At 39.4% G+C, this 27762-nt stretch overlaps 4 protein-coding genes across 10 annotated transcripts in view; 2 read left to right on the forward strand and 2 right to left on the reverse strand.

Annotated features, from left to right (window-relative positions):
• arhgap42b (Rho GTPase activating protein 42b) overlaps positions 1-5310 on the forward strand; it is an 80594-nt gene extending 75284 nt beyond the window's left edge. For 2 of the 4 annotated variants that reach the window (XM_080288371.1, XM_080288373.1), the window contains 6 exons: positions 950-1100; positions 1328-1723; positions 2012-2168; positions 2932-2994; positions 3097-3176; positions 3991-5310. In XM_080288371.1, the coding sequence (XP_080144497.1) occupies positions 950-1100; positions 1328-1723; positions 2012-2168; positions 2932-2994; positions 3097-3176; positions 3991-4079 (936 nt within the window). In that variant the 3' untranslated portion in view covers positions 4080-5310. Of the gene's footprint in view, positions 1-949; positions 1101-1315; positions 1724-2011; positions 2169-2931; positions 2995-3096; positions 3177-3990 lie in introns of all 4 variants that reach the window. The other 2 variants (XM_026193698.2, XM_026193699.2) reach the window with 1 other exon arrangement.
• A 172-nt stretch (positions 5311-5482) lies between these two features.
• On the reverse strand, positions 5483-10948 carry pgr (progesterone receptor). 2 transcript variants are annotated; one of them, XM_026193701.2, is made up of 9 exons: positions 9913-10040; positions 9684-9832; positions 9270-9379; positions 8469-8585; positions 7955-8260; positions 7533-7677; positions 7254-7384; positions 6474-6631; positions 5483-6380 (listed from the first exon to the last, which is right to left on the reverse strand). In XM_026193701.2, the coding sequence occupies exons 2-9, from the start codon at positions 9830-9832 to the stop codon at positions 6225-6227; spliced, it is 1272 nt and encodes a 423-aa protein (XP_026049486.1). In that variant the 5' UTR covers positions 9913-10040; the 3' UTR covers positions 5483-6224. The 2 variants fall into 2 exon arrangements, with proteins under 2 accessions (XP_026049486.1, XP_026049485.1); XM_026193700.2 differs by having other exon boundaries at positions 9684-10948.
• Positions 10949-12327: 1379 nt separating this feature from the next.
• Positions 12328-18561, reverse strand: trpc6b (transient receptor potential cation channel, subfamily C, member 6b). The gene is made up of 12 exons (XM_026192743.2): positions 18380-18561; positions 16494-17262; positions 16203-16388; positions 15843-16007; positions 15332-15548; positions 14731-14958; positions 14147-14411; positions 13816-14011; positions 13481-13687; positions 13232-13288; positions 12852-12927; positions 12328-12772 (listed from the first exon to the last, which is right to left on the reverse strand). Exons 1-12 carry the CDS (start codon positions 18397-18399, stop codon positions 12606-12608), a joined length of 2553 nt encoding a protein of 850 aa, XP_026048528.1. The 5' UTR covers positions 18400-18561; the 3' UTR covers positions 12328-12605.
• Positions 18562-19151: 590 nt separating this feature from the next.
• cep126 (centrosomal protein 126) lies at positions 19152-27337 on the forward strand. 3 transcript variants are annotated; one of them, XM_026192739.2, is made up of 11 exons: positions 19152-19484; positions 19706-19825; positions 20891-21036; positions 21306-21417; positions 21514-21649; positions 22385-24326; positions 25445-25563; positions 25965-26034; positions 26295-26504; positions 26624-26688; positions 26782-27337. In XM_026192739.2, the coding sequence occupies exons 1-11, from the start codon at positions 19450-19452 to the stop codon at positions 26863-26865; spliced, it is 3039 nt and encodes a 1012-aa protein (XP_026048524.2). In that variant the 5' UTR covers positions 19152-19449; the 3' UTR covers positions 26866-27337. The 3 variants fall into 3 exon arrangements, 2 of the variants coding, with proteins under 2 accessions (XP_026048524.2, XP_026048525.2); XM_026192740.2 differs by having other exon boundaries at positions 21517-21649; XR_013901521.1 differs by lacking the exon at positions 25965-26034.
• Positions 27338-27762: the final 425 nt, after the last annotated feature.

The following is a 27762-nucleotide window of genomic DNA, read 5'->3' on the forward strand; positions in this document are numbered from 1 at the left end:
GACAAATAAATGCAATTGCAGATAAAGGGAAATTGGCAATCTTAGCAATCCTAGCAGCCACCATCTTTATATTCATTGCCTTTAAGGTAACACCGTAAAGGAATCTAATGTAACCCAAATAATACACACATTCAGATGATCCTGAAATATGATGTAAATCAAATAGATGAAAGACTAAACAGTCCCCTTACACTTAGAATATTCTCTTTGTTGTCTGTTTCATAATTACTTAGCCTCCTGGGTGTGTCCAACAGTTTGACAGTTATGATGTACTGTGACAGGTGTGGCATGGTCAGAAAAGGTGAGGTTTTTAAACTTGTGATTTTAACATTGTAATTGAAATTCCATCTCATCCTTTTATAAGTGTAACATCGGCAAACAGTTTTATAGAAAGGGCCAGTCACGCACATCCTGCTAGACCAGCTATCAATACACGCCGAAACACGGAGGTAATTCAACTTCCGTCGTTAATAACAGGATTTTTTTCTGGCTCTGAATGAGCCCCCGAGGGGTGGCATGAGAAGCACAATCACCCAATCTATCATGAAGGCAATGTGTCTGTCACCTTATTTAACATTTTCCTGTTTTTTTCTTACCACTTGATGAACAAAAAAAAAGAATTATTGACCAAATGAAACCTTGTTTAACAAAACTTTGTGCAAACTGAAAAATTCTTTATGTAGGATAAATATTTTACTATACTTTTACATAGCTGCTATAATTATCTTTACTTACAGAACCGTTAAACCAGAGATATAAAAAGCAAGATTTGCTAGATGTCTGGTGGTTAAGATTTGTTAGTTAGAGGTTAGTTCATCAAAATATATAAATGGGTACTGAGAGTGTTTGAAGAGTACTGATAAAAATCATGTTGAAATGTCAGACTGTATAGAAATACATAGTTTCTGTATTTGTATTGAGTAATCAGTGTTTCTTTCTGGACCTGTAGATCTTCCACCAGCCTCCAGATCCCAATGTGCCTCTGCCCCAGCCCCAGAGTCGACCTGGCTCTCGCAGGAGCAGAGCCATCTGTCTGTCCACCGGGCCCCGAAAACCCCGGAGCCTCTACACTCCCACACTGTGTCTTGCAGATGCAGATAGTGAGTACCAAGGAAGTGATGAGTGTCACAATTTGTTAAACCACGCCTTTAATATCTTTTAGGAATCTTTACACGCAGTCTCCTACATTTAGGCCAGCTCTCTAAAGCTAATGAATAATATAATATCTAAACATTTTTTGTCTAAATTGCAAAGAAGCTAAAATCTTTTACTTGCTAAGCAGGTTTTAATGAGGGCCTTGTGTGCCTCGTCTCTGGTCCCTGCATAGGTGACGCTTTGAGCAGCAGTCCAGACAGCACCCCCATGGGGAGTATGGAGTCTCTGTCTTCCCATTCCTCTGAGCAAAACACCTCCTCCAAAACAGCTTCGTCTAGACAGAGGACATGTCAGGACAAGTCACTCCTGGACCTCCGCCGGACACCTTCACAGCTTTCAAATGGCCCCCAGAGTGCCGTGTTTGTCAGCAGTCCCGACTCGAGCTCCAGGGAGGACACGGGACGCACAGATGGCGAGTCAGAGGATGCTCTTAGCTCGTCCTCAGTCAGCACAACACCAAGGCTGTCTCCTGCACCCAAGAAAGCCCCACACTGTCGTGCTGACCTCAGGCCAGAGCTGCTAAACCGCTCCACGGCACCCTCTCTCAAATCATTGCATATATCCGAAGGTACGATAATCGTGAAGCGATGCCATTTGAAACGTAATTTGCAGTTATTTTGACTTAAAATCAAGTCGATCAGAATCTCATGAAAGTGAAATTTCAGGACAGAATAGATAAACTGGGTAGTTTTCACTGTTATGATTTATCCTTCAAGGGTTTTCAAAAACTGACAGTAGCTCGAGAATATTTTGTTATTTCCTGATTTATTTGGTGCAGCGTGATAGCTGTTCCTTAGTGTCTGCCTTTTGTTTCTATGTGTCATTTACGAGTTATTATTTGTATGTCGCCCTTCAGGCCACAGGAGCTGCTCTGGATCTGTCCAAAGTTTATCAACACTGGAGTCCAAAGAGAGTTTAAAGCCTACTGAGCACCCAAACCTTCCACCAAAACAAGCGATCCGCCGCAGGATGGACACTTCAGTCAGCAATGGCTACCAAAGACCTGGCTCAGTGTAAAGAGCTTTAAAAAGCAAATCATTTTTCTCATCATAAGTTAGAGTTTTAACATGTCTCCACAAAATAAATACAAGGCAAACAGGCTTTTACATATATACTTGATTTTCTTTCTCCCTTCCTCTCTGTTTGCCCTCTGAGTTTTCTGCCTCCTTCATCTGTTTACAAGCATCGAGAGGTTTCTAAGGACAGATGAGTGCGTGTTGTGAGATTTATGTCTTTTCTGCTCTGGTGGGAGAGCTGGCCTTAATTACGTTCTGCCTGCTCTCGGGTTGCCGTGACCCAGCACCAGTCTGCACTGGATCTCTTGAGATGAATAGATAGTTTGACTTGTCTTGTCTAAGAAGCCAGTCACACTTGTCTTTCAATTAGTTTTCCCGTATAGCATCCAGCTAGCTTGCCCTAGTCTCTGTTGTCCCCATGACTCTGGGGTTATGTCCAGGGTCAAGTGCGGCCTCGTTATATAGTTTAACTCAGTTTAGCTTTGTGTTAAAGCTGAGTCTGCCAGGAGGAAGGAAACCTCCCATATTGTGTGGTTAAGCCTTTCATTTCATTCTCAACAATGAAAAATGCTGGCAAGAGCAAGTAAACTAAGACAGCACTGATACATTATAATAGATAACACACAGTTACACTGTTTCATTATTTTAAAATCATCTTAATTGTCACTCATGCTTGTCTTAAATGGCATAATTACAGCTTGACATACTTTACACAATGAAGTGCACTGAACTCTATTGTTTTTTTTCCAATTGTTTTCAGGGTGGCTGCCCGAGCATTGCTTTTTGAAAATGCCTCCACCCAACAGTCTGCTCCAGTTGGAAGGTGATAAAAAATTACAACCCCAAACAAGAGTTTGACCTAATCGATCCCACGCTTATCTCCTTAAATCTGCGATTACAAAGCATATTTTTGTTGTCTTTACAGAGATGCCAAGGCAATGTATTCCTGTGAGGCAGAGCACAGTCATGAGCTCAGCTTCCCACAGGGGGCACACTTCTCAAACGGTGAGCAGAAAAAGCGCAAACACATAAGCACATTTAACTGTCTGCTTGTAAGCCGACTTTCGCTTTACAGCAAAAGTGTTCGGATTCAAGATTGCAAATGATTCGTTGAAAGGCTGATCGGAAGTGTAAATACTGTACACACAGAGGGGGTAATTTGCCTGACTTGTGCTGACAGCAAAGAGCAGGAACTTGGTGAATTTCCAGTGTTGAAATGGAAAGTTTTTGCTCTTAGCGCGACACTCCCATATACATTATGGACATCCAAACAGTGCCAAGATTTTTTTTATTGCCTCCTGCTTGTTTCCATTAAGAGATGACTTGGCCCACAAACAGTCTAGGCAGGTCACTGTAACCTAGTAATGAAAGGCACCAGTGCCGGTTTCCTCTTAGCACAGCCAGCAGAGCCAAATGCAAAAACGTCAACAAATGCTCCCCACAATTTACTAGCAGGCAGACTTTTATTGTTCTCCATTTTCTCTACATCTTAATTCAGCACATCTCTGCTAGATTGTATTTACCAGACATTTTACAGCTGTTTCCCTTTGTTTTGGTGAATCTCCGCAATAATTTAGTTTAGTTTTAATGGTTTAAACTGTTTGTGTTTCTTTCACGATGGCTAAAATTCAAATACTTCATGGGGACTGAATCTGAAGAGCAGACTAGCCCAGAGCCCTCCTCAATCTAATATTCAATAATTCTTGTAAATTATGCAGTCAAATATAGGCTCAGTGATTCAAATCAGCTTATTCCAGATCAGAAGTCTGAATCTGTTTTTTCACTGGCTCGGTATGTTTTTCTCTCTTCTGTCCTGTAGTCTACCCCTCTGTTGAACCAGGCTGGCTCCAAGCAACATACGAGGGAAAAACAGGTTTAATCCCAGAGAATTATGTTGTCTTCCTCTGACAGGTGGTAAACTTTGCATCTTTTCATGGTATCCATGGAAAACAAATCACACAATGTGCTTAAATCTCCCTATTATTATACTAATGCATATTATGCATTTTTAGCAGTTATCAAGCAGGTTAATAATTGCTTAAACAGTGCGACAAGTCCAAAGATATACCTCCCTTACTGTAATGACTATTGTGTGCTTCTGGAGAATGGACATTATTGTTAGATTTAACTATGTTGCCTGCTGGCTGCACTGAGTGACAGCGTTCACTTACAAAATCACCAAACAATATCATATCCCATTTCACACATTTTATTCTCAGAAAAATATCATATTTTAACTTCCCATTATATTAGCAAAACATATTCATCAAGAAGTTAATGAAAATCTGCTGTCTCATAAACATTTGTATTGACTGTAATTTAACAAGCTGTGATTTAAAATGAGAAGATCTATTTGAATCTAATAGAAAAAAAATGTATAATGGGTTTGCACCTTAATTTTCATGTTTTTGTACTCTGATCATTGCTCATCCACTGAATCTCCTCACTGCTGCAGTGCACTTTCTGGTTCAGTAGCTACACGGTACTGTAATGTACATTAAAGTTTGTAAGTCTTTTTCTCTGTAATTCCACATCAAAAGATATTTACTTCTAATGACATTATTATTTTTATTATTACTATACACTGCTCACAATGATATATATCACATGTTTGTTTTATAATGTTACAAATGAATGTTACGAGAAGTGTCCTTGATACACCGGTGTACTGGTAATGACAACTAGACAAGCATAGCGTTAACAAATAAAGTTCTTTTTCTGTCACAGCATTTTTCTAAAGAAATGTTTCTAATTACATAAAAAGTTAACTTCATTGATACCGTTTAAGAAAAGCATAAAAGAAAAATTAACAACAAGGTCACTTTGAAGTAAAGGGTTCTCTGGCTAGCCAAATTGTTTCTGGGAGTGCATTTTTAGTTTCGCTGTTGCCAAGATCAGGATGTTCTTTTCTTTTCCTTTTACATGTTAGGAATGCAAAGCGGCCTTGAACAGCGATGCCGGACTTGTACTCCCTTAGAGTCTGAATTTGCAGGGGCAAGTTATATCATTGAAATGATATTCATATCCCAAATATGTAACATTTGGCATCCTTTTATATACTGGAAGTTTGATGCCTTGGAGACATCTAATGTATCCTGACAGTGCATAAACATGTCTATAAATAAACTTAAGCATGATAGACCAGTTGTCCAAATTTCTTTGCTATAGTTAGTGAGTGGAGATAAAGCTTTGTAGCAGTAAAGTTCTCCTCAAGTGTTCTTCCTATCCATAAAGACATGACAATAAATTTTATTTTATTTTTTACATTTGGACCCTTTAATCTTGTCAAGCCAGTAATGTTTTACTTCAAATTTGTCGCATTTCCTGGCCAAAGAACTCAGAAGTTGCGATAACTCAGGAGAAAATGTGGTTATTTTCCTGAATGGTCTGGATTTCTTAACAGTGCAACATTAATGGTAATAAACATGTTTGCAGTTGTCACTTGCATCGCATTAAGATCCCATTATTTACATGTACATTTATGTTGATGCAGATATGGATGTAAATTAAAGCTGGTGAGCTAAGTTTTGTTAAGAAAATATGGCTCATAGGTCACTTTTCGTTCTTATAAATATTTTAAACAAAGTTATTTTAAAGGTTTCACCTTCCTTAAGTAGGTATGGTGAGTTACTATGCTGGTATCCTGTATTGATTAGCCTAAGTCACAAATTTCAATTTATTCTGCACCTTTCCTTGAAAAATGTTAGCATTTTTGTATTTATTTTTTATTTGTTTTGAATACAAAAATATCTCTAATGGTTTTCTTAAAACCTACTATGTTCAAAGCAAGTTTTATACACAACTTGTAGGAATGGAAATGGTGGATACACCTGAATAAAACATAGGAACTTTATTGATTGATGCCTCTAAATGTATAATTTTCAAGATATGTCTCTGCTAAAAACATTTTAAGAAACCTGGTTTTCCTGTTTAACCTCAAGCAAATTAGAGGCATTTTGGCAAAATGAAGGCTCTGAAGAATCCAGTAACAATGGGATGAGTAATCCAGACACAAGCTGTCTTCACAGAGCTGCAGTATCTGTGTTGGCAATGTCATTTGCTGTGGAATAAGAGGGGCCTCACCATGCCAGCAAGGACCTTGGGAAGCTGGGAGGCAATGACCTCTGACATCATCTCTGGAAACTCCACTTTCATGGCATCTGCCTGGATGAAGGTACTCAAACAGAACAGGTTGATCTTCTTTACTATCTGTTAAAAAAGAAACATCAATTTGTGTCTTGGTAGTTGTTAAAGTGGCAAAAATATATATACGGTTATACTGAGCTCTGTGGGGGAGCCTACATCATGAATGGCATCCATGAGTTTGGTGAGGTGGTAGAATCGCTGGGAACTTGCCACGATGCCCTTCTCCTTCATTTGAATAGCCTTGGTCAGCTCCCGGATGTAGTTTTGTCTCATTTCATCAAATGCTGCCTGACTTTTTAATCCTTCAAGAGGCACTAAGTGCAGAGAAGATATTTGCATATTTAAAATTGCACTAAACATTTCAAAACGGTATTGTTAGAAGAAGTAAAGAAATACTGGGGAGATGTTATGCAAGTACCAGCCAGCAATGATTTTAAAGGTAAATGCCGTTAGTAAAACTAGGATTGATAGCAGTTGCTACATAAATCTTGTCAAGATGCACACTGCTTTTATAAAAATGTCTTTATTGTGCAGTGCAGCTGTAACTGATCATAGCTTAGTTTGTAAGTCTCCTTAACAGCGTAAAATAGGGCCGTGCGATATGACCAAAATCTCTGATTCAGTTTATTTTGAAAAGTCTCAACGGGATCTTGAGCTTTATTGTGAAAGTTTTAGGTCGAAATAACGACAACGCATAAAAACAAGCGCTTGTCTGTCTGTAGTGTGGTTATATTAAATATAAGAGAAAGAGAGAACTTTAAGAAATTAATATAGCCACTACAGTGACCATCAAAATAATGAAAAAATATTGCCGTAAACAGTTTATTTTGTGACACCACGAAACAAACGATAGCGTAAAATGCAACGATAGACGTTTTTATATCGTCATTCCGATATATATGGTTATATCGAACAGCCCTAGCATAACAGTCTTACCTGTGTTGAGCAATATTATGGCTTTCATGCAAAGAAACTCTTCGCGTGTAACTTGAAGATTTGCAAACTCCTGAGGAATAAACTGTATCGCTAGACAGAGGTCGTAAATTGGAGATCTCCTCATTTGCTCCCTAATGGACAAAAGCACAAAATGGTTTACGTCTCTGGATAACCAGTAGACTCTTTCTCTACTGAAATCACTAACTTATGGATAAAAGAGTTCATGAATCATCACCAACCGAAAGCCATCTTCAATTGCCGATGACTGTGGTTACTTACTGGCTAAGAACCAGATCAGGTGCAAAGTACAAATGTTCACCGGTGACATTCTGAAAGGAGCGCCACCCAAGAGAGAACACCATCATGTTCATCCACGAGTACTGGATGAGTGTCATCTGATCATTGATGTGTAGATTACGAAAACCTAAAAAAAAAAAGAAAAAGAAGAACATTTCATTCATAACATTTCTTCTCGTATATATATGGTTTTCCAGTAACAGTAACATTTTTGTCTCAGTAGGTGTTTACAGTCATGTTAAACTATATTAAAATTTCCTGTCAAACACTTGACTCGGTGACAATATTCAAGGCATTACAAAGTCTTCTATCTTGGCGTTTAGGACTTTAGACTTCCAACAAGGCCCGCCACTAGATCCCCATGACAACAACTGTGATGGCCCTGAGATGCAGAAAGCTGTTACCTGGGAGAGATTTTGACCACTTCACAATCCACATCAGCTGTTTCTCACACAGCCTGTTGAGACTGGTGAGCAGAAGATGGGGAGCATCAGCCTGGGAGCTGTCATGACCAGAGTACACCACCTCTGGTTCGATGTTTTCAAGGATGTTGAGCATTTGTTGGGAGACTTGTAGCTCATGAATGCCTGGTATGTAAGACATGGGAGTCAAGGCTTGGCTGTCACCGGGCATGGTCATGTGGGACCGGAACATCAGGGATGGGGTCAAACCTGTGTCTTTCAAGGCCCCAAAGCGCTTCAGTTTCCTCCCTGTGACGTGAACATAAGTTCTGGTTTGATCTAATGGGAAACCACTAAATTCGTGCCAATAAGACATTTGAAAGAGTAAAATATCCTGAGGGGTTTTTTGTTGTTTTTTTGAGTCATGATTTTCTTTTTAATCTAAACATGCAGAATATTCTCTTTGGTTTTAATCATGGTTTCTTGGGACTACATGATAAATAAAACCAAATGATACCTCCAAGCATCATTCCTGCTTGATAGCACTTTCGAAGGCGACACGCAGGGCAATTTTTTCTCCGAATTTTGTCCACAATGCAGTCATTCCGCCCAGCACAGAGATAGCTGTGATGGCCTGTTGAATGAATAGGTACAGACAATGCAAAACATTTTTAGCAGTTCTCCATTCCAAATATGTAGGAAACGGGAGAGGTCTTTAATAAGAAGAGAATGTGTTGAAGAGTTCTTGACTATTAGCATGAATACTCTACTCCACGCTGAGGCAGCACTCTGGCAGAAAATTAGATAGAGGCAAGGCTGTGAGGACAGAGTGACATGGCCACGGTGAGACATAGTGGCTCTAATATATCTCACATTGAAAGATAACAGGAGAAAAAAAAAACTCCAAGTGGAAGAACAGGATGTACACTAGTAACTGTGATACTGTTGCTAATAACCTTTAACAACTACCACAAAAGGTCATTATTATTCTTTTAACTTGGTTTTAGGAAAAATTTATAAAGATTAACATAGAAAATACATGTCTAAGCACTAAGAGAGATTTTTCATTTGTCTAAATATCGCAGTATTACGTTAGTAGTACATTGTGCAGCATTTTAAATGAGGGACATGAGGACAGAATCAAAAGAAAGAAAAAGACAGTAAGGAGTAAAGCAGTGAAAACTATATATATACATATATATATACATATATATATATATATATGATTCATACACACACACAAACACACACGCACACACATATACACACACACACACTGTGGTTATTTTGACATTTGTTAAAGATTTTCTTTGCTCACCTTCAACCGCTCTTTTAAAAAATACTTTACAGCTCCCACACGTTAAGACTCCATAGTGGCAGCCAGATGCCTCATCACTACAGATCATACACAGTCTCTGGGGTGGCATACTGGGGGGGAAAGTAAATATATGTGAAGAGAAAAAATATTCAGACAAAGACTACTGAGCGCTGTGGACTCCGCACTAGATAAAATATTTTTTGTTACATTCAGAAATACCTAGAAAACCGTTAGTCGTTGTAAAATGATAAAGTATGTGTTGACAGTTGTGTAATTAATTAGGCTACTCTTTGATCCTCGAGTTACACGTGCCAACATTCACACCTATCCAAACTGTGTTAAAAGTTTTGCGACACTGTTATGATTAATATAATTAAGATTCTGTCGGCAGTTATCACGCTGAGTAGTAGTTACCCGGGGAATGTGGAGAAAGGAGCTGGGTTCCTCTGAGGAAGAGTCTGGGTCTGGTTCTGCATCACATTGTAGCCACTAGTTCTGAACGGGTCCTCGTTTACCCCCGCCGACTGTCCCCAATACTGGGTCTCACCTGGAGATGCTTGCATCTGCCAACGAGGAACATCAGTCTTATATATCGACAATTGCCCAGCTGTTTGCGCGTTGGGATCGAAACTTGTCGATTCACCTTTGCTAAGCCCTAAGTGCTGCTTCCTGTCGGTGTCAGAACAGGTATCGAGAGCGGAAATCTCGAGTGATGGATCAAAGTTGTGACAGGGGATGTCCATAATCACAGAAGGCTCCTTTTCATCTTTGATGAACTTGCAAGCCCCGGAGGTAGAGGGGAGACCTGCGCCTGGTAAACTTTCGGATGCGGCCACGTTTGTCCTCTGAAGTTTAACAAAATCCTCCCACGGAACACCATCACATTTAAGATAGTCTCTGTTACGGTCATAAAAATGTTTTGCTCCAAGTGAAGGATCGACTGTGTTACAGTCTTTAAAAACTGCGCAGTCAGGGCTTGAATTAAGACCTTGGATCAGTGTGTTAACGTTTCCAAAATTACGCACAGAGGACATGCAATTTAGAAACCGTGAATCGGCCGGCAATTTTGTATTCGACCTACTGTATCCAGCTTCAATCACGTCACTTAGGCTTGTTTCGGTGGAATCAGCGACCGAAGTACTGTTGGTGCCCATCTTCCCGTTTGTTTTATTCTCCATTTTGTGAACCTCTAAGCGCACAACAGAGAGTGGAGGGCGCTCGGAGGTTGGAAGGTGTATGATAAGCTGTGATTTGGTAACCTTCCTGTAGTCCTCCTCCCCGTGGAAAAAGGCAGTCACTTGTCTTTCTTTCACACAAGGTCTATTCCATTAATATATATCTATATTTTTTCACTTCACAAATAAAATGAAGTTTTGGCCAATGTTGATGAGAGCGCAACTACGACCCCCAGTCGATAATCTCGGCAGATTTATAAGCATAACCTTGTGCTGGTAGTAGTCATCTTTAAAAGTCACATCGATTGTTTTTATTCTTGTTTCACATATTCGTAGTATTCCTCATTCTGACTATAACGGTCCTCCAAAGGTTGCCAGGGGAAGAATCCAAGACAAGACATCTATGTGGTTGCACTGCGCTCACACCAGACTTAAACAATAGACCAAAGAGGAGAATCAACAGTGCATCACTTCAATGCCAATGGTCTTTTGTCTCCGCCCTATAGTTCATGAATCAAGTAAAATATGGGGAAGGCATTATTACCAAAGGAGAAAGTACTATAAACTCTTATCGCCATCGGAAAGACGAAGATAAACCCCAGTAACTCGCAAAATGGATAATCATTTTCAACATCACCCTTGTGATTTCTGCTAAATCACAAACTTTTGTCTGTTTTATAAGTTTTCTTCAAAGGAATATTTTTTATAACTTTAATTGACTGTTTCCTTTTTCATATTTAATAGATTTCATAGTGCTCGGAAACTAACCCTGCGTTTAAGCATCATCATTTTACTGTAGACAGATGAATATATAAAAAGACTTTGATAAAGTGAAGACTATCACCCATGTGGCCATCTAATGGCTACTGTTTATAAAATTGCCCTTTACCTTGAATTACTTTTTTGTTTTATCTTTAGCCTCAACCTTGTTAGATATTATAGAGGGTTTTATTTTTAAAGGAAATGTGAATGTTGCTGATGCATGTCGTTATTATTCACACAACGACCTTGGCCCCTATCTCCTGCGTCATGTTTTTGACAACATCAGAAACAATTCTCATGCTGTAATTGTTCTTCATATCTCCCTAATGTGTTCTTTAATGTGCTGCAATGGCCTAGTTTTCGCACAAGTTTTTAAACTTTAAATATAGCTCCCATTGACCACCAACAGGCTTCGAAAAATCCTCTCATTTAATCAAATTTCGAATATTTCAGACACATGGGTAAATTTCCTCGGGATGTTAATGTTATAGATTCTTCTGGTGGTAATTGTATCAGTTTCGCTGTTTTATAACAGCCATGTTATAAAACTTGGTGTAAATGCTTCACAGCTGCATTATTCACAGGCTTGGCAGTTAAAGCCTGTTTGTAGCTTTTAGTCTTTCTGCCTCATATGGAGGCGAGCTGGATGTCTACATGACAGGTCACACTGTTCTCAGATATTTTGCCTAACACCAAGCACGAGAGAGCACAACAGCATGTGGTGCAATGATTTTAAAAACGCATAATCTCTCATGGGATGAAGATAACCCGCAGTAACTTTAATAACATTAAATAAACATTATACTCGGGTAATTAATATTTTGACAAAGAACAACATTTAAGAAAAAAGTTTTATAGAGTTTTGAACATCAAGCCTGGAGTTGTATTGATTAACTGAAGTTACATTAAAGAAAAAGTAACTACTTTCCTCCAGCTACACTGAGCGCAGTTATCAGAAAGAAGCTTAATTGAGTGTTGCGACTGAGACAATCAAACATATCTTTCTGTTTTATCTGAACCGCTTTCTGGTTTTCAGCACCAGGTGAATTACCTCCAAAACAAATCATGCAGATGACAGCAGTCAACTCAGAACTGTAGCCTAGTCAAAGCAACAGGAAAAGTTACATTACAGTTCCTTTATTGTAGCAATAAGCAAACTGTTCAGACACAGGCACGGAAAAAAAAATCAAAAGACAAACAAATTAATAAGTTTACACAATGGAGAAAATGGAGGAATTCTTTTTATAATGAATACAAAATATGTAGTTTTATCAGCTAAGTTGTGTCTGAAAGTTGTGTGTTAAGTCTGTGTCACAGAAACATTCGGCCTTGACTGAATCCCTCATTAATGAGAACGATGGAGTGTGTCCAGTAAATACATTTCTAATCTTTATTGTTTTTAAGAAACCATATCCAGTGTATGCTTCTGCTCTTCTTTCTGCTTCGCATGCATTACTTCTTCCAGCTGCCTCATGAGCTCTGTTAGTGTCTTCTTATCGTGCTTCTCCCTTTCCAGGAGCTCAAAGCGAAGACTGGAGATGTCATGTTTGATCTCTTTCAGTTCACCTGAGGAACAGCAAGTGAAAAGGATAAAATTGTGTTTTTTATGTGATCCTAGCATGAAAAGTAGCTCAGAAGAACTTACCTTCATTCACTTCATTGTTATCTTTATCCCTCTGTGCTTTTAAGATGTATCTTTTAATGAGACAATTCATTATTTTCTGTAATAAAGTAACAAAGTCATGATTATAGTTTTATTCTGCTCTGTTAATTATTTCCCTCACACAAGACACAATTTGGACTATTTGGACTGACATGTTATGGGTCCTTATGTGTATATACAGCAAATTTATTTTATGCCTTATACTGTTTCATAGGTATGATTCCATAGATGACACCAAAATAAATGACAAACTTTGCACTTTTTATGTGCACTTGTTTATGTATGCAAAACCTTAATCAGGAAAGACAATTTACTGAAAGCTCCTTTATTAAGCAGTTATTGGAGATTTAAAAAAGCTTTACTTGATGACGGGTTGGACAAAGAGATGTTTCCCCAGCCAGATCGTCCTGTCGTCTTAACTAAGCCAAAAACAACCAAAAGAAGAAGGTGTTAACATAGGTACTTACAACCCCAAGCTGTACCTATTAATGTGACAAAAGAAGGCCCTGAGGCCCGCTGAGATGATATATATTCCAACTAGTACATTCAACAAAATTGAAAATTCCTTGATTAAAATGTTGTTTCATCAAACGACACTGGTGGTGCCTCACATTGTTAAGCTCCATCTCATTGCGTGATTTTTTTGTGTGTCTGCCGGGAGGTACATTCCAGATGAAATCCTTTATACTCAGCAATAGACAAGATACTGATTTTGGGCAGGGCACAAGATTGAAGGGCACAGGCAGTGTGCCACTATGGTCAAAGTAAGAGAACCAGAGTTTAGCTCTTGCAAATTTCCACTCGACATCTGCATCATCCTGCAGCAAAAAAAAACAAAAACAAAAAAGATGGAAATTTAAAACGCTGATAAATTTGGCAATCGGGCTTAAGATATAGTACCAGTCAAATCAGTTCTAAATTAGAAATATCAGTGATGAAGTTGTACCTCAATTTCTTGGAAAGAGCTGTTAAACATAGCAATGAGCATATTCAGCAAGACGACCACCATGATGATGTTGTACACCCCGTACAGAACGTAGCCTACATTCTCAATGAACTTATGGTTGATGTCAATCACCACTGATTTCACTTCTGACAGCCCAAAGATGGCCCAAAATAATGTTTTAAAACTCTCTTCAAGCCTGGAGTAATACAGAAATCAGAATTTAGTATAGTTCAACCATTGTGCCATATTTATTAGACACGTTTTGTGTGTAAAGGAAACATTTGATCATATTTTTCTAAAAACGGCGTTTTTGAAGTCGTTTGACACTTACGTTGTAAAGGCATCGTTGTGTTTGGCTCCAAGGTAGTATGAGTACAGATTGAACATTCCTACCATGAAAGCCACAAACACTGTTACGAACACCACCATGAATTTAAATATGTCTTTCACCGTCCTTCCCAGAGAGATCTGCAAAGGCCCGAAGCGCTCGTTGGCGGGCAGGATGTACGCAATGCGGGAGAAACTAAGCACAACGGCAATTGCGTAAAGGCCTTCGGAAATAAGCTGCGGGTCTGAGGGCATCCAGTGGATTCGAGCTAGGAAAAAGAGAGAGAGATGCTGCATGTAAGAACAGGTTTTATGATCTAAACTTTGTGTCTGTTAATATTATTACTTGTGTTAAGATTTATAAATCAAATACCAATAAAGATCATTTTTCATTTTAATGATGAATTTTAAAAAATTAATTGGGCTATGAAGATAACACCTAAAAGTTTGTTTGTCTCTTTGTCCAGTGCAACATTAGAACAAAATTAAAATCTAAGACCAGCAACCTTTTATTTTAACAATGTAAACAAATATTGAATCCTTACCCATAATACCAATAACACTTGAATTTTTTTGGTCTACACTTACCAAGCTGGAAATACTGTATTTCAAAGGGCAACGTCATGTTGGACAGGCTAGTATGGTGCTTGTCAATATAACACTGGGCTGAATATGCATGCCAAAAAGCCATTAATCTGGCAGTGAAAGACGTCATAAAAATGGTGAGGATGCTAAAGTCTAGAAGGTTCCAGGGTTCTGATATGTACTCCCGGATGTCCTGGGACCAAATGTTGTTACATTCTTCCCAGATCTTCCCTGTGGAGAAAAAAAAAAGTGATTGGCAGTCCCATTTTTGCTCTCTTATATGAAATAGTGTAATAAAATCTTATCATGTACAAACAGTATTACTAAGATTTGGATAGTATTTACATCACATAGGAATTTTTATTGCTGTTACTGGTAAATCATGTTTGACATGGCTTCAAAGTCTGGTCTGTAGTTTGAGATTTTCTTGGTGAATGTGGGCAATTTGTATCATAGCAGATGTGTGAAGATTAATAAATCTTGAATGATTTTGATGTTTTTACCCTGACATGCACAGCAGTGTAATATTATGAGGACCCTGACTAAAATAATGAGAAATCCATAAGTATATTGGTGAGGGACAAAGTGTGTTTACGCTTATGACCTATGACCCAAGATATGATGAGAATTTCCATCCAGGTGAAGGGCGTGGTCTTCATACGAAAAAGCTGTGAAGGGTAATCATGGATGGTCATGTTGGGCAGCAGTGAAGTTCCCTCAAAGCGGTCTGCTGCATTCAGGACCAGTAGGCAAAGAAATATCATGAAGGAAGCTGCATGCGCCACAAACTTCAGGAAAGGGCTGCCCATAAGTTTCCCAAACTGAAGCGAGAGACAACAAACAGAACAAAACCTAAAATCACATTTTTTTTTACATATTTCAGTGATATATTTTATACATCAAAAGATACATGGCAGTGCTTAAGCCAGTCATAAAAAGTGAAACATTGATGATGAGAAAAACTTCACAGGAAACTAAAAAAGTCAGCGCAATCCTACATTACAGCTTTGTTAACTTAGTGTTACCAGAATTTGGCAATTTAAAGTTCAGCAGGCATAATGCAACATTTGTATGGCAGGTTATTAGGTTATGTGCAACTTTTTTTGTAAACTAACCTTACTTGATGGTGCTATCCAGTAAATAAAAGCCAGTATAGGCAACCCAAGAGCTACACCGAGAACAAGAAGAATCTTAACTGCTGTTGTTTGCTGGTGGAGTCGAGATAGGTTTTCATACCAGATGGAAAGGAGTTGCTGTTGGCAGTTTGGATGTGCCACAAACTGCCTCATTTGAGTTTAAAGGTATGTGTTTTTTGCGTGTGTGCATGTGTGTGTTCATGCAAGACAAAGACAGACAGACAGAGACAGGAAGAGAAAAGGATTACTTTACACACTTTACATATTCAAACATGAGGTTGATGAAGGATGCAAGATTGATTAAAAAAAAAAAAAGTTAAAGAGTGCTCATGTGCTTACCTTCTTAACCTCATATTTTATTGCAAGTTTTAACCTAATCAGGTTTTGTCTGTTCGTGGTGTCTGAGCTACGATATGATTCTTTGTCCCCATTTAAAATAGCCTCCACTTCCTCTGTGTTTCGACACAAATCCAGGAGCCCCACCACAAAGTCTTTACACTGCATTGACAGGTTCTTATAATCATTCTGTAACAGAGAACAGCAGCATATGCACTGTGAATGAGTGAAGCACATAAACAGACTGGCAAAAACATCAATATGCATCCTGAGTGAACACTGTAATTACTGTACCTTGAACTCTTTCTCGGTGTTGGCCAGAACTGCAAGCTCATTGCTCAGTTCCAGCGCTGCCATCACAGGATCTTCACTGGAGAGACAGAGATATGCCGGGCTGGCTAGACCTTTATATGCATTGATGCGGGACTGTGAATGGCTGAAAGAGTCATGCCTCCGCTGCTCACTACAGGTCTTGCACTGACAGTAGTAGTCATGGGGTCTTTCTATCCTGGCTCCCTTAAGAAGAAGTATATGCACTATTTCATACTCTTGGCACTGGCAAGCCAGAATGATGGGAGTGATGTCATGAGAGAACCGTGTCCCATCCTCATCATAGGAGAAAAAGTCATCATGCATCTCTGCCTGGCTGGGGCTGTTAGTCAGCCTTTGACTGTCTGCAAAAGCCTCGTGGTTCAGTATGGCCTCTACTATGCGAATGTAACCTTTACTGATGGCTAACAGCAAAGCATCTCCTATTCTGGCGAGGTCTTTCATCTTTAGAAGAAGTCTGGTAAGTTCTAGATGCTCATTGGCAACAGCCAGCTGCAGTGCATTCTGTCCCATGTAGTTGACACAGTTAACATTGAGCTCTGGCAGCTCTTCCAACATCCGCCTCACTTCAGGGATATTGCCATATTCTGCAGCTTCTAAAAAAACTTCCTCCTTCATAGAAAGGCAAGAGGAAGAGTGAGGATGAAATGGGTAACCGGCCCCCCAAAAAGCTTGTCTCCGGGGTTTGACCACAATTTGTCTTAGCATCGTGGCTTTCTCTTCATTGCTCCATCTAAAAACAGGTAAGTGTATTTAGTCATATGATCTTTAACACAGGGTTACAATCACATTTTAGGTTTGTAAAATTATTTCTGTAAGACAAAATAGAACTACCTTTTCAGCTGGTAATCCCTCCTTTGCTAAGGTAAGATTAATAATTTCTCTCGAGGAAGATAAACAAATATTCTATTGCTTTAAAGGATAATTTTTACCTTATATCACAAAAAGGGCTGGACAATGAGACAGCAGTGATCCAACCAGTGACTGAACAACAGTGTGCACAGTGGGTCTCTGCTGATTTATAACTCACACTAAATGTGTGACACCACCCACAGATTCATCATCTGCTCTCCTTCATTTCATGGGAGGACACTGACCATTCAGCCTCTGCTGGATTCACATGTCTTTTTAATTTAGTTACTGTTGAATAATCCAAAATAGACTATACATAACACCACTTGCTGATCATGGAAAACTTAGAACGTGTTACGTCTTAACCACAGACATTAAGCTGAGGTCATACCTGATGACAGTGACTATTTTTATTGCTAATTAAATCGCCATTTTTAAAAGAGAAAATCAACTTTCTGCTCACTAATTACATTTGAATAACAAGGTTATCTGAGGAGCCAATTGCTTCAGCACAAATAACCACCATGATGACAGAAGTTGACGATGTCCAGTGTATTCAGTCATAATTAGTGACATTAGTAACAAGATTTTAAGTAACTGAGCAATCCGTTAAATGCATGCAATACATGCAGAATTTGTTCTGATAGAGGGGCAGATCGTTTATATTTGCGAATACAATATAAACTGAATATGTATCCTGCTGTTAGGCCAGGGAAGGTGAAAAAATCCTTATTTAAACCGAAGTGGTTTAAATAAGGATTTAATAAGTGAAGATCAAAATAATATTTGAAACATATTTTCTGGTGAACTTTGTTTCCCTTCCTATATCATCTAAAGAGCTAGATGGAGAAAACAAATGAAATGAAAGATTTCTGTAGCATCGTAAAAGTAGCAATAACATCGATATTATGGAAATATAACAATATCATTATCTGTCATATATATATATATGTAGAGAGAGAGAGATTTAAAGGGAAAAAAACACGCGCTTCACTAACCTTGGGAAATACTGCTCCATCAGATGATTTATTAATTGTTTAATCTTTATGACCCAAATCTGCTTCGGTCATCGAGCTCATCCTGTAGCCTCTGGACCTTCTGTCAGAGTGGCTCTAACCCTGCGTCCAGTGTTGACTCTTGAAGCTTACAGTGCTGCATTTGCACGCCCAAAGGGCGTTTTTCCTTTAGAATTTCCTTTGAAATATGGGTATTGGTGTGGGTATTATATTTATCTATTATTTACTTTATTTTCAATCAATCTTCCCGTAAGCCCCCTAAAGCAAGATATTAAAGCTCTTTGACAAACTGGGACTTTGGATCAGCAGAATCGCTCCAGCATAACAGGTTGTGACTTAAACTGTAGCCGAGGGCAAAGGGATTATATATAATTACCCGAGTGCAGGATCGCAGCAATATCATCACTATACCCATATACAGTGTTTGACAAAGTAAGAGATAAAGCAGCGGCCCACTCATCCATAAAATGGCATACACAATCTGGAAAAAGCAGATTTTCAATAATCCTCTTAACTTCTGTTTTTATTAAAGATAAAAAGTAATACCAGCCCATCCTCGTATTTTACAAGCCCTCCTCTAAGAGTAGATATAAAAGCTGAGTAAAAACATTTTAACTATCCCACAGAAAGTTTTTAACATTAAAATGTGGATACCTTTAATTTCCAAATGTGCCTGAAGGCGACATGCACGTCTGGAGGAGTCCTGCGCCCTCTGCTGGACATAAGAAAAACAATCACCTCTCTTGGTTGCCAAGGAGTCGCGTCCTCGGTCGCTATCATGGAGCAAGCGTACACAAACACGGCTGTGGACGTATCAACTTATTCGGATTTTTGTTCTCACTCTTTTACACAAGACAATGAGGCTGTTACTGGTCAGGGGAGGTCGCAACGATGTGGACATTTACGCTACAAGTTTCACTTCGCCCTGAAAATGGTTGAGTGACTTAATCCGGCGTACTGCCGACGTTAGCTAAAAAGGACAAGTTAGCAGCTGCTAGCCGATTGAACCTGTACGTCTGCTCGGTGTCAGCGAAGATCAGCAGCCTCAGAGGATGCAAGTTCCACAAGATCACTTCTTCTACCATTCGTATCCTACATGCATGAAGTTATTTGTGTTATAGAAATGTGTGTCGTGCACCCACGCTCGTTTTAAAACAAATGTAGAGTTCGGTAATGACCCAACTTGAAACTTTATTCGACCTGCTTGTATAATTCACGAGAACTTAATCATTACTGATTATTACTTTTACGCGACACATATCCTCTGACTACCATCAACAACTGCTCTCCTCAGCTGATGACTACCAGATATTCGAGGTTGAGAGATCATGCAAGTCTCGAGAAGGAGAGACGGCTTTTGGTTGAAGAGCAGAAGATATGCAAATCCCGAGCACGCAAATTCTCCCTGGAAACCAACCGACGCAGAAAGTCAGTTGTCAAATGAATATATATTATTTTTATTGTTGGACTAACAGCAAAGTTTCATCTAAACAACACACTTCTGTCCGATTTCTATAACCTATAACCTATAACGCTCCCATACCCATTTAGAGAAATATGTGCAGCCCATTTAATTTAGCTGGTGTTCAGAATGGGCCTCTGGTTCTGTCCTTGACTTTGATACTTTATAGGATCAACTGTGCAGACAGGATTTCACAATGTAGACCTGGAAATAGATCTATGTTTCCAGAGAGGTGATTAAAGCTTGACTTCTTTGAATGCTTAAAGCTGCAAAGTTTATCCCGATGAGGTTCAGATCCCTTGCACCTTCTAAATATGTGTTTCCATAATTGGGACCTGACGCTGAGAGGTCCTGTTTTTAAACCTAGTGCACTAAAAGCATGTTATAGCAAGGATGGCTGTAGGCAATGGTCAGGCTTATTGCGTAACATCAGAACAAGGCGTAACCCAAGAACAAGAGGAACCCCACAAATTAGATTTGTTCCTTTAATGGAGGGGCAAATTAAACTGTGGATAAGCTTACCCATAAACATTACATAGATTGCATGAAATACTATATCTTCACTTACAGTAATACATTTCAGTTTTATTTTTAGACAGCAGAATTGCAATCTTTAACATGATTTTTCACACGTAAAAAAGGCAGCATAATTAGGCACAATGTTGCACATTTAAAGGACAGGTGTAACTCCAGTTCATGTATAGTTTAATGACACATTTTCAAAAATGAATTTTCAGCTACTATAAGCCTTTGTAAATACAGTAGATAGAGGTACTGGCTATTTAATGGCTATTTAATACACTACTGCGTCTGACATTTTAAAAAGAAAACAAAGTGGAATTTTATTTACACTATTACTGTTGTTACTGGCTTCACCAGTGAACCCAGGAGTGAATGGTGTCTTTAATTTATTAATGGCTCTGCTGAAAACATATCTCTAGGCAGGGACTCAGGTTTCTGTTTAGCCCAGACTAGATTTAATAAATTAAAATGTGCCCTAGGTTCATTCTCTTCCCTTTTTCATGGCTCAGGGCTTTGGATGAAAGACGGAAGCAGTGGGATGTGCAGGAGCAATGCCTAAGAGACCGCATCCTCCAGCAACGCAGACTGCAAGTACAGGACGCAACTGAGCGTTTCCAAAGAGCACATTTACCCCCTTCTGAGAGGCGCCGACAATGTTAGTAGATTATACAGTTAGCTCCATATATATTTGGACACTGACACAAGATTTGTTCTTTACCTGTTTACTGAAAAATATTCCAGTTATAGTTGTATAATGGACATGGACGGAATGCGTAGACTCTCAGCTTTCATTTGAGGGTATTCACATTCAAGTTGGATGAAGGGTTTGGGAGTTTCAGCTCCTTAACACGTACCACCCTCTATTTCACTCAACAGTCTTGACATATTTTGGTTTATTTGTATGTTTTCCTTTGTGTCTCATAGCTTTTAAAAGAAATGTTGCAAATATTGAAGATGCACTCCATCAAATTCAAGGCACCTTGAATTCGCACACTCGGCAGTCCTCTTTCTTGTCCAGCAATATAAATGTTAATGGGTAAAAAAGAAGCAGATTTAAACTTCAACCATTATCTTACTGCATACCAAAAATAGCCAGTCACTGCTTATTTATATTCTCCTTTCTCTTTTAAAGAAGCTGCTCCCCATCTCCTAAGCCACCCACAGTTTCTAAATCCTCCCACCGCCAAGCGCTTTCTGCTGTGGAGGCCTACACAAAACTCCTCCTGGAACAGAGCAGAATAGAGAGCGAGCACGATCACAGTCCACAGGTATTTTGTTTTTGTTTGTTTTGTTTTTTTCATTTCAATGTGCAGGAAACAAAACTTTAGTGTGACAGCCCTTCTGCTTTTTTCGAGGCCACAGTTTCTTTCAGTCGGCGCTTAATTGCTGTGGAAGCTCTGAGGCTGTACTTACTGCTTGTACTGCTTCTACATTTTGGCTATATTTTTAGTAATTAAATAAAGACAGAGTGTAATATGCCATGTGTTGTAATGCCGTATTTAAATAATTGTAGAACCTGGTAAGGACCAGATTTATGATGATTTTGTTTTTCATTTTTTTATATATATATATACTAGCACGACTGAACGAATAATGGGCTGTTTATAATATTGGGGAAACCTACCTCAGTCACCTGAGACTGAAGAAGTCACTTGGATGAGTGTTGAAACGTTTCTCCCACTGAAAACGTCCAGATGAACAGAATCAATCTTGGGGGGATTCCACTAGGTGGCAGCATTGTAACAAACCTTTTCCTGCAGTAACAGTCCCTGTGGATGCTACAAACTGTAGCACCCTCTAGTGCAATGTGTGTATATTAATAGCTGTTTCAGAATGTATATTATTTATAACAGTCTTCATTTTCATTTTGTGAAAAAAAAAAAGATCAGTGGCAAGGATGCAGGGGAGGTCCTTGTAAGCACTGATAAGCAACAGGCATGCCTGTACAGTTGTAAAATATATTATTTTCCACTTATCAACTCCTCTCTGCTTCCATTTTCCAGGGTAGCCACCTGTCTGATTCTTGTCTTTCTGAGAGCCTTTCAAGTAAGGATAGTTTGGAAAATGAGGATTTCAACCACCTCACAAAAACTCTGCAGAGTTCCTATTCATCACTCTTGCTTGGCACAGAGAGGACCCATCAAGACCTAAGAAAGCAAAATGACTTGTGTCATCAAACATCAGACTTCTCAGCGATGATGCTTCTCGGTGATAACTTAGTCCAAGCAAATAAGCGGCATGAACCAAACCAGAAAAAACTAGATGAATCTGGATGGTGTAATAATAAGATAAATGTTTCTAAAGCCTCGTGGGAATTCACATCTATTGAACAAAGACTTAAGACAGAGATCCAGCCTGCTCTGAACAACTGTAATTTATCAGCTCATAGTGAAAATGTTAGTGCTGACCTAGAGCCCTATGAGATGAAAACTCGACAGAACAGCCCCAGTGGCAACATCATTATTGCAAATATAGCTGCTCTTGGCAACGCAGCACTCGATTCTTCCTATCCTAAACAAGAGGGCCTCTTGGCTCACAAACAGGAGAGGATCCAAGATGACAGACAATTAAAATATCCAACTACAGAAATTCCTTTGCTTGCCAAAAATAGCAACAGCAAAGACATTTTGTTTGGGGATCCCCCAAAGCCAAATATTTTCTTGTACAACAGTACAACAGACAATTTGTCAAGAGAAAGCGCTCTTCAGCAAACAGGAAAAGAAAACAGCGCTCTGTCATCTCACAAAGAATGCAGTGCTTCTACAAACAATCTCAATAAGGTTACAAACTCAGACTCCAATACTAAGAAGCCAATAAATACAAAACCCATGGAGCATACCTGCTTGTCTAATATTCAGTCAGATACGTACAAGTGTCTTGAATGTCCTGAGAAGGAAGTCGAGAAAATACCTTTGTCAATAGAGACGTCTGATTCGGTATGTGAGGTCAGATATAGTAAGGGAATTCTTAAAAAGCAGTCCAAATACATGGATTCCACTTGTGTGTACGGCTCAGGGAATTTGATTTTTGCAAAACAAGTAGCTTTAGCGATCAGGGATAGTGTTGAATTAGCACGGAGAAAAACAAGGGACCTGGGGGGCAATAACACTGTCAAAAAGAAGCTGCGTTGGTTTGATGAAGTGCATGTGGAAAAAGAGAAAGATAAACAGAACAAAATGAAAGGCAAATCCTTCAATCTCTGTCAACCAAAAAACAACTCGAACGACCACCAGCTAAGCCTTAGTGCGTTCTCAGGGACTCCCAAGACTGGACCCGGCATGACCCCTGCAGCCTCCACTGGTTATCAGTTTACAAAAGAAGCTTGGGCAGATGTTCAAGTCAACTTGCCCCAGCAACAAACCGATGAGGTCAAGGTACACCGCAACAGCATCAGAGCCAGTGCCCCCAAGGTCCCTCGGAAAGAGCACTTTGGCAGAGCGGGTCCTGTTTCCTCACGAACAAGAAAGGGCACGGTCATACGACCTCAGTCTGCCACCGAGGTTAGTCAGATTGCCAAAACCCAAGGGAAGGTCATGGTGCCACGTCCACCTCCTCGGATGGAATCTGCGGAGGAAAAGACGCCGTGCATCACCAAAATTCCATATGGCAGGGATCACGCGAGCGCCATCAACAAACGGGCCATGGCTGTTGAGCAGGTCCTGAACAAGAATGACTCAGAGGGCCATTGCTCAGCTAAAACGCATAAAGAAATAACAACAGAAAATACTGTTTTAGACACACCACTGCCACCGTCATACGCCTCCCCACTTTCAGAGGGCATTGTGACGAGCATGCCCAGTTCAAGTCATCAGGACACTCACCACTACAGAAGAAGGGGGGGGAATGCATGTAATGAAAAAGACTTCTGTTTAGATTGTACTCCCACAGATGAAGAAATTTCACAGCTCTGGCATGGCGTCCGCAGTGCCTTAACCACAAAGGATGGTAATGTATATTTTAGCTGACAGCACTACACACGGCTTAGGGTTAATTTGAGTGCCTCCAGAAATTTTAGTTGGTTTTTTTTCTACCTGTTCAAGTTCATATTTTACATTTTATAATGTAAGTAGTAGCTACAGTACTTTGAGCGTAAAGAGGAACAATCTTTAATGCTAATCCAGTCCCAGGATGCTGTTTGACTGTGTTCAATAGTACAAGTATGCAGAAAATAATCTGCATGACATTTGTGAGTTTTTATGACTATTTTTAATCATTATTCCACTTTTTTATGTCACGGTCCGCTGTGACAGACCGTGCGGTGGTGTGTATGGTGGACCCAGGTGCGAACACAGGTGAGCAGGCGGGAGTGAACTTTAAACAAAAGCGAGCCTTTATTGTGGCTGATGACAAGGTATACAAATACAGCAGGGATAGCGTGGCTAAACGGAAACCTAAACTGGGAATAACTAAGGTAAAGCTATGACTAAGAATACAATAGACCGGGCATGGAACCATAGAGGGTGGAAACACAGACGACGCGACGCAGACTACATGAAACACAGAGACTAAATACACATGAGGGATGATCAGGGGAAGTGGCCACACATGGGATCACAGCTGACACACATGAACCTAACGACAGGACAGGAGGGTGCAACTGAATACACTGACAATGAATACAGACTTACAAAGTAAAACAGGAAACATGGAAATTAGACATAACAAGAACTAAACACAACCACGCAGACAGGACTCATGACCCAGGGACACTTAGTACAGGGGAGATGACATAACTGACAGCAAGAACTTGACAGTACAAGACACACAGACATAAACACACGAAGGGCAAGGGAGACTTAATGCAAGGGTAATAAATACAAATGGCTGGACTACCTTAAAGAACCTAAACAAACAATAAACATCAAAATAGGCTAAACATAACACACTGGGTCACACGACCCAGGACCATGACATTTTATTATTTGTAGTAATAGGCTGTGCTTCAAAACATCCAACTGCTTTTTTAAACTTTAAAAACAAATTTTACATGGTGTTCCAGACAGCACAGTCTGGAATATGCTTGTTCTTGTAGTTATGATACCGGTGCATATGTTTTCTTTCAGCAAAACTGATACTGAAAGCACCAGCCCTGGAGAGAGGGCGAGTCTTAAGGAAGCCCTGTACAGAGAAAGGCAGACAGGCTCCTGGCTCAGAGAATAGAAGACTTCATCAGATCTCTCAGGTACATGCGTGCAGTTGCGTAGTTGCCCTGTGGGAGGTGTGAGAGTAGTTGGTAAAGATCAGTAAGTGGGTGTGTTTGAACTTGTTTTGCTGTTCCTTTTATGCTGTCCAAAGTGTTAATTTAATAATTAATGGTGCCAAAGACAAGCGTTAGGGATAGACATGAGTTAACGATACATTTTTTTTGTCATCACAAATAAAATAAGACTTAATTCATCTCTGGCCTGCATAAAAATTAAGGTTAATTGTAGGTCAGACTAACAGAATAAAATAGAATAGAAATCTTTGTCTTAAGCTTCCCAGACAAAGGGAACAATAACAACGAGCAGTTAGTAAAAAGCTAATAACTGATGTTGACTTAGTGACAGTTCATGTGTTGTGAGTGTGTGTTGTTTTTTGCAGCAAACAAAGCAAACAGCAAAGCTGCTCAGAACATTACCAAGCACTTACAACTCAGCCTTTCCAAATGAAGGTATTATGTTCTCTGTTTGTGTTTACATTTATTTTATAATTCAAGCAAATGTTGAATGTATTAGTTTAAAAAAAAGTTACTCTTCTGTCATGTCTTATGCTTTATAAGAGCTTTCTTAACATTTTCTTTTTTGTTTTCTAGTTTTAGGAAATATATATAATGTAACTTAAAAAACAGGGATATAGGAATTTAGAAATCTGATAGGACAGCTGCATCATGCATTAATAAGGTGAGAGTGTCTGCCTTTAATGTAATCTCAGATTTTGAGAGTGCAGCCCAGTTACACCTCGCTGAAGTGCATGCTAAAGGCCATCTGGAAGAAAAGGGTATAGTGGCTGCCATGGAGACAGTCCAAACACAGAGATCTGGAACAGTAGACCAGTACAGCCAACAGCAGGAGCTCACCAGCATTTCCTTGGAGGAGAAGAAAATTCTGCTTTGTCTGGATCGACTCAACCACCAGCTTCAATGTAAGCACTTTGTGAAGGCCGTTAAAATCAGGCCAGAATTTTTCTGACCTGTGTATAACAGAAGAGTATCAACATGATGTCGGTGCAGCGTAACCACGCCAACCTGTTACTATTTGCAGGTGTGCAGGAGCGTGTTGGGGGCAATACTAGCATGCATGGTCTTGTACTTAGTGATGCACCCTATGTAAGTGTTTAGCAGGGATTTATTTCTTTCCTCAACAGAAAGGGTGACTTTGTTGAAGATAATTCATTTCTTAACTTCTGTCTCCATTTTCAGACAAGAGAAGTGAAAGCATCAAACCATAACAAACACTGTGGATCCTCGGCTAACAATCACTCTCGATACCACCAGAAGTCCTGACTTGAAGCTTGTGTTCGCCACAGCAGTCTTGAGCCCTCGTCGGTGCACTTTATGCTGAAGCATGTTGTTGAAACAAGCACTTATTACAAAACAAGGAATTGTGTCTTTTTAAGTAACTAAGGATCTGAAATATAAACAGCCTTGAATTGCAAAGACAAAAAAAGACATATCAGCAGCCTTAGAGCACACTTAAGCTACTGACTATCAAGCAATCGAAGTCTGAAGTGCCTATTTAAATGAGAAAGGCTTTAATCTGTTTTTATGTTACAAAATGCAAAGATGCTCTTGTTTCAATCAATACATGACCAGCCCTGACTGCAAAATATACAAACACTATCAAATTGTATATGTTAAATGTTTAAAGGTGTACCATTCTGTATTTATTTTGCATAGTAACACTATGACTTGGTGGACTGTTTTGCAGCAGTTCAGCAGTGAACTGAATAAATGTTGTTGACAGTTTGCTGATAAACTCTGTGTTTGGCAGTGTTACAATCAGTGAATTGACCAAGGCCTGGAAATGGTTTATGAAAAGTTTTGCAACGTTGAAGGTGTGTTTGTCTTTCTTTTATGGCTGTGGAAAAGATGATTATGGCTACTGGACTCAACCTACTGGCTTAACAAGCCAAGCCTCTACAGCGAGGTTTCTGCAGGTTTCTCTTCAGATTGCACCTATGCTGAATTTTATTTTTGCTTTAAGGCTTAATTTATTTAATATTGCCCTCAATCTATAGTAACATCAAAAGACAAAGCATGCTATTATTTGATACTAGTTGTTGTTTAAAGTGTATTTAATTAAAAACTTCTCTGTCTTCCTTGGCAAACAATAGGTTCATTGGGGGAAGACGCTGTAGGGATTATTGATGTGAGCTGCCCCTCCTTCTCTGGCGTGTCTGG

The sequence above is a fragment of the Astatotilapia calliptera genome, chromosome 14, assembly GCF_964374335.1.
Source record: "Astatotilapia calliptera chromosome 14, fAstCal68.1, whole genome shotgun sequence".
Classification (NCBI taxonomy): Eukaryota; Metazoa; Chordata; class Actinopteri; order Cichliformes; family Cichlidae; genus Astatotilapia; species Astatotilapia calliptera.

Bases quoted from the DNA above. Each gene is read 5' to 3' on its own strand.
- trpc6b (XM_026192743.2), bottom strand. From the start codon at position 18,399: ATGGAGCAGTATTTCCCAAG. The intron at 17,263-18,379 runs GTTAGTGAAGCG...ACCTGTTTTTAG, and splicing joins ATGGAGCAGTATTTCCCAAG to ATGGAGCAATGAAGAGAAAG. The intron at 12,928-13,231 runs GTAAAGCTTTTT...ACTTTATTACAG, and splicing joins TTTGTCCAACCCGTCATCAA to AAAATAATGAATTGTCTCAT.
- cep126 (XM_026192739.2), top strand. From the start codon at position 19,450: ATGCAAGTTCCACAAGATCACTTCTTCTACCATTC. The intron at 21,037-21,305 runs GTTAGTAGATTA...TGTGTCTCATAG, and splicing joins TTCTGAGAGGCGCCGACAAT to CTTTTAAAAGAAATGTTGCA. The intron at 21,650-22,384 runs GTATTTTGTTTT...TCCATTTTCCAG, and splicing joins AGCACGATCACAGTCCACAG to GGTAGCCACCTGTCTGATTC.
- pgr (XM_026193700.2), bottom strand. From the start codon at position 10,447: ATGGAGAATAAAACAAACGGGAAGATGGGCACCAACAGTACTTCGGTC. The intron at 7,678-7,954 runs GTAACAGCTTTC...TTTTTTTTTTAG, and splicing joins GTGGTCAAAATCTCTCCCAG to GTTTTCGTAATCTACACATC. The intron at 6,632-7,253 runs GTAAGACTGTTA...CTCTGCACTTAG, and splicing joins CATAATATTGCTCAACACAG to TGCCTCTTGAAGGATTAAAA.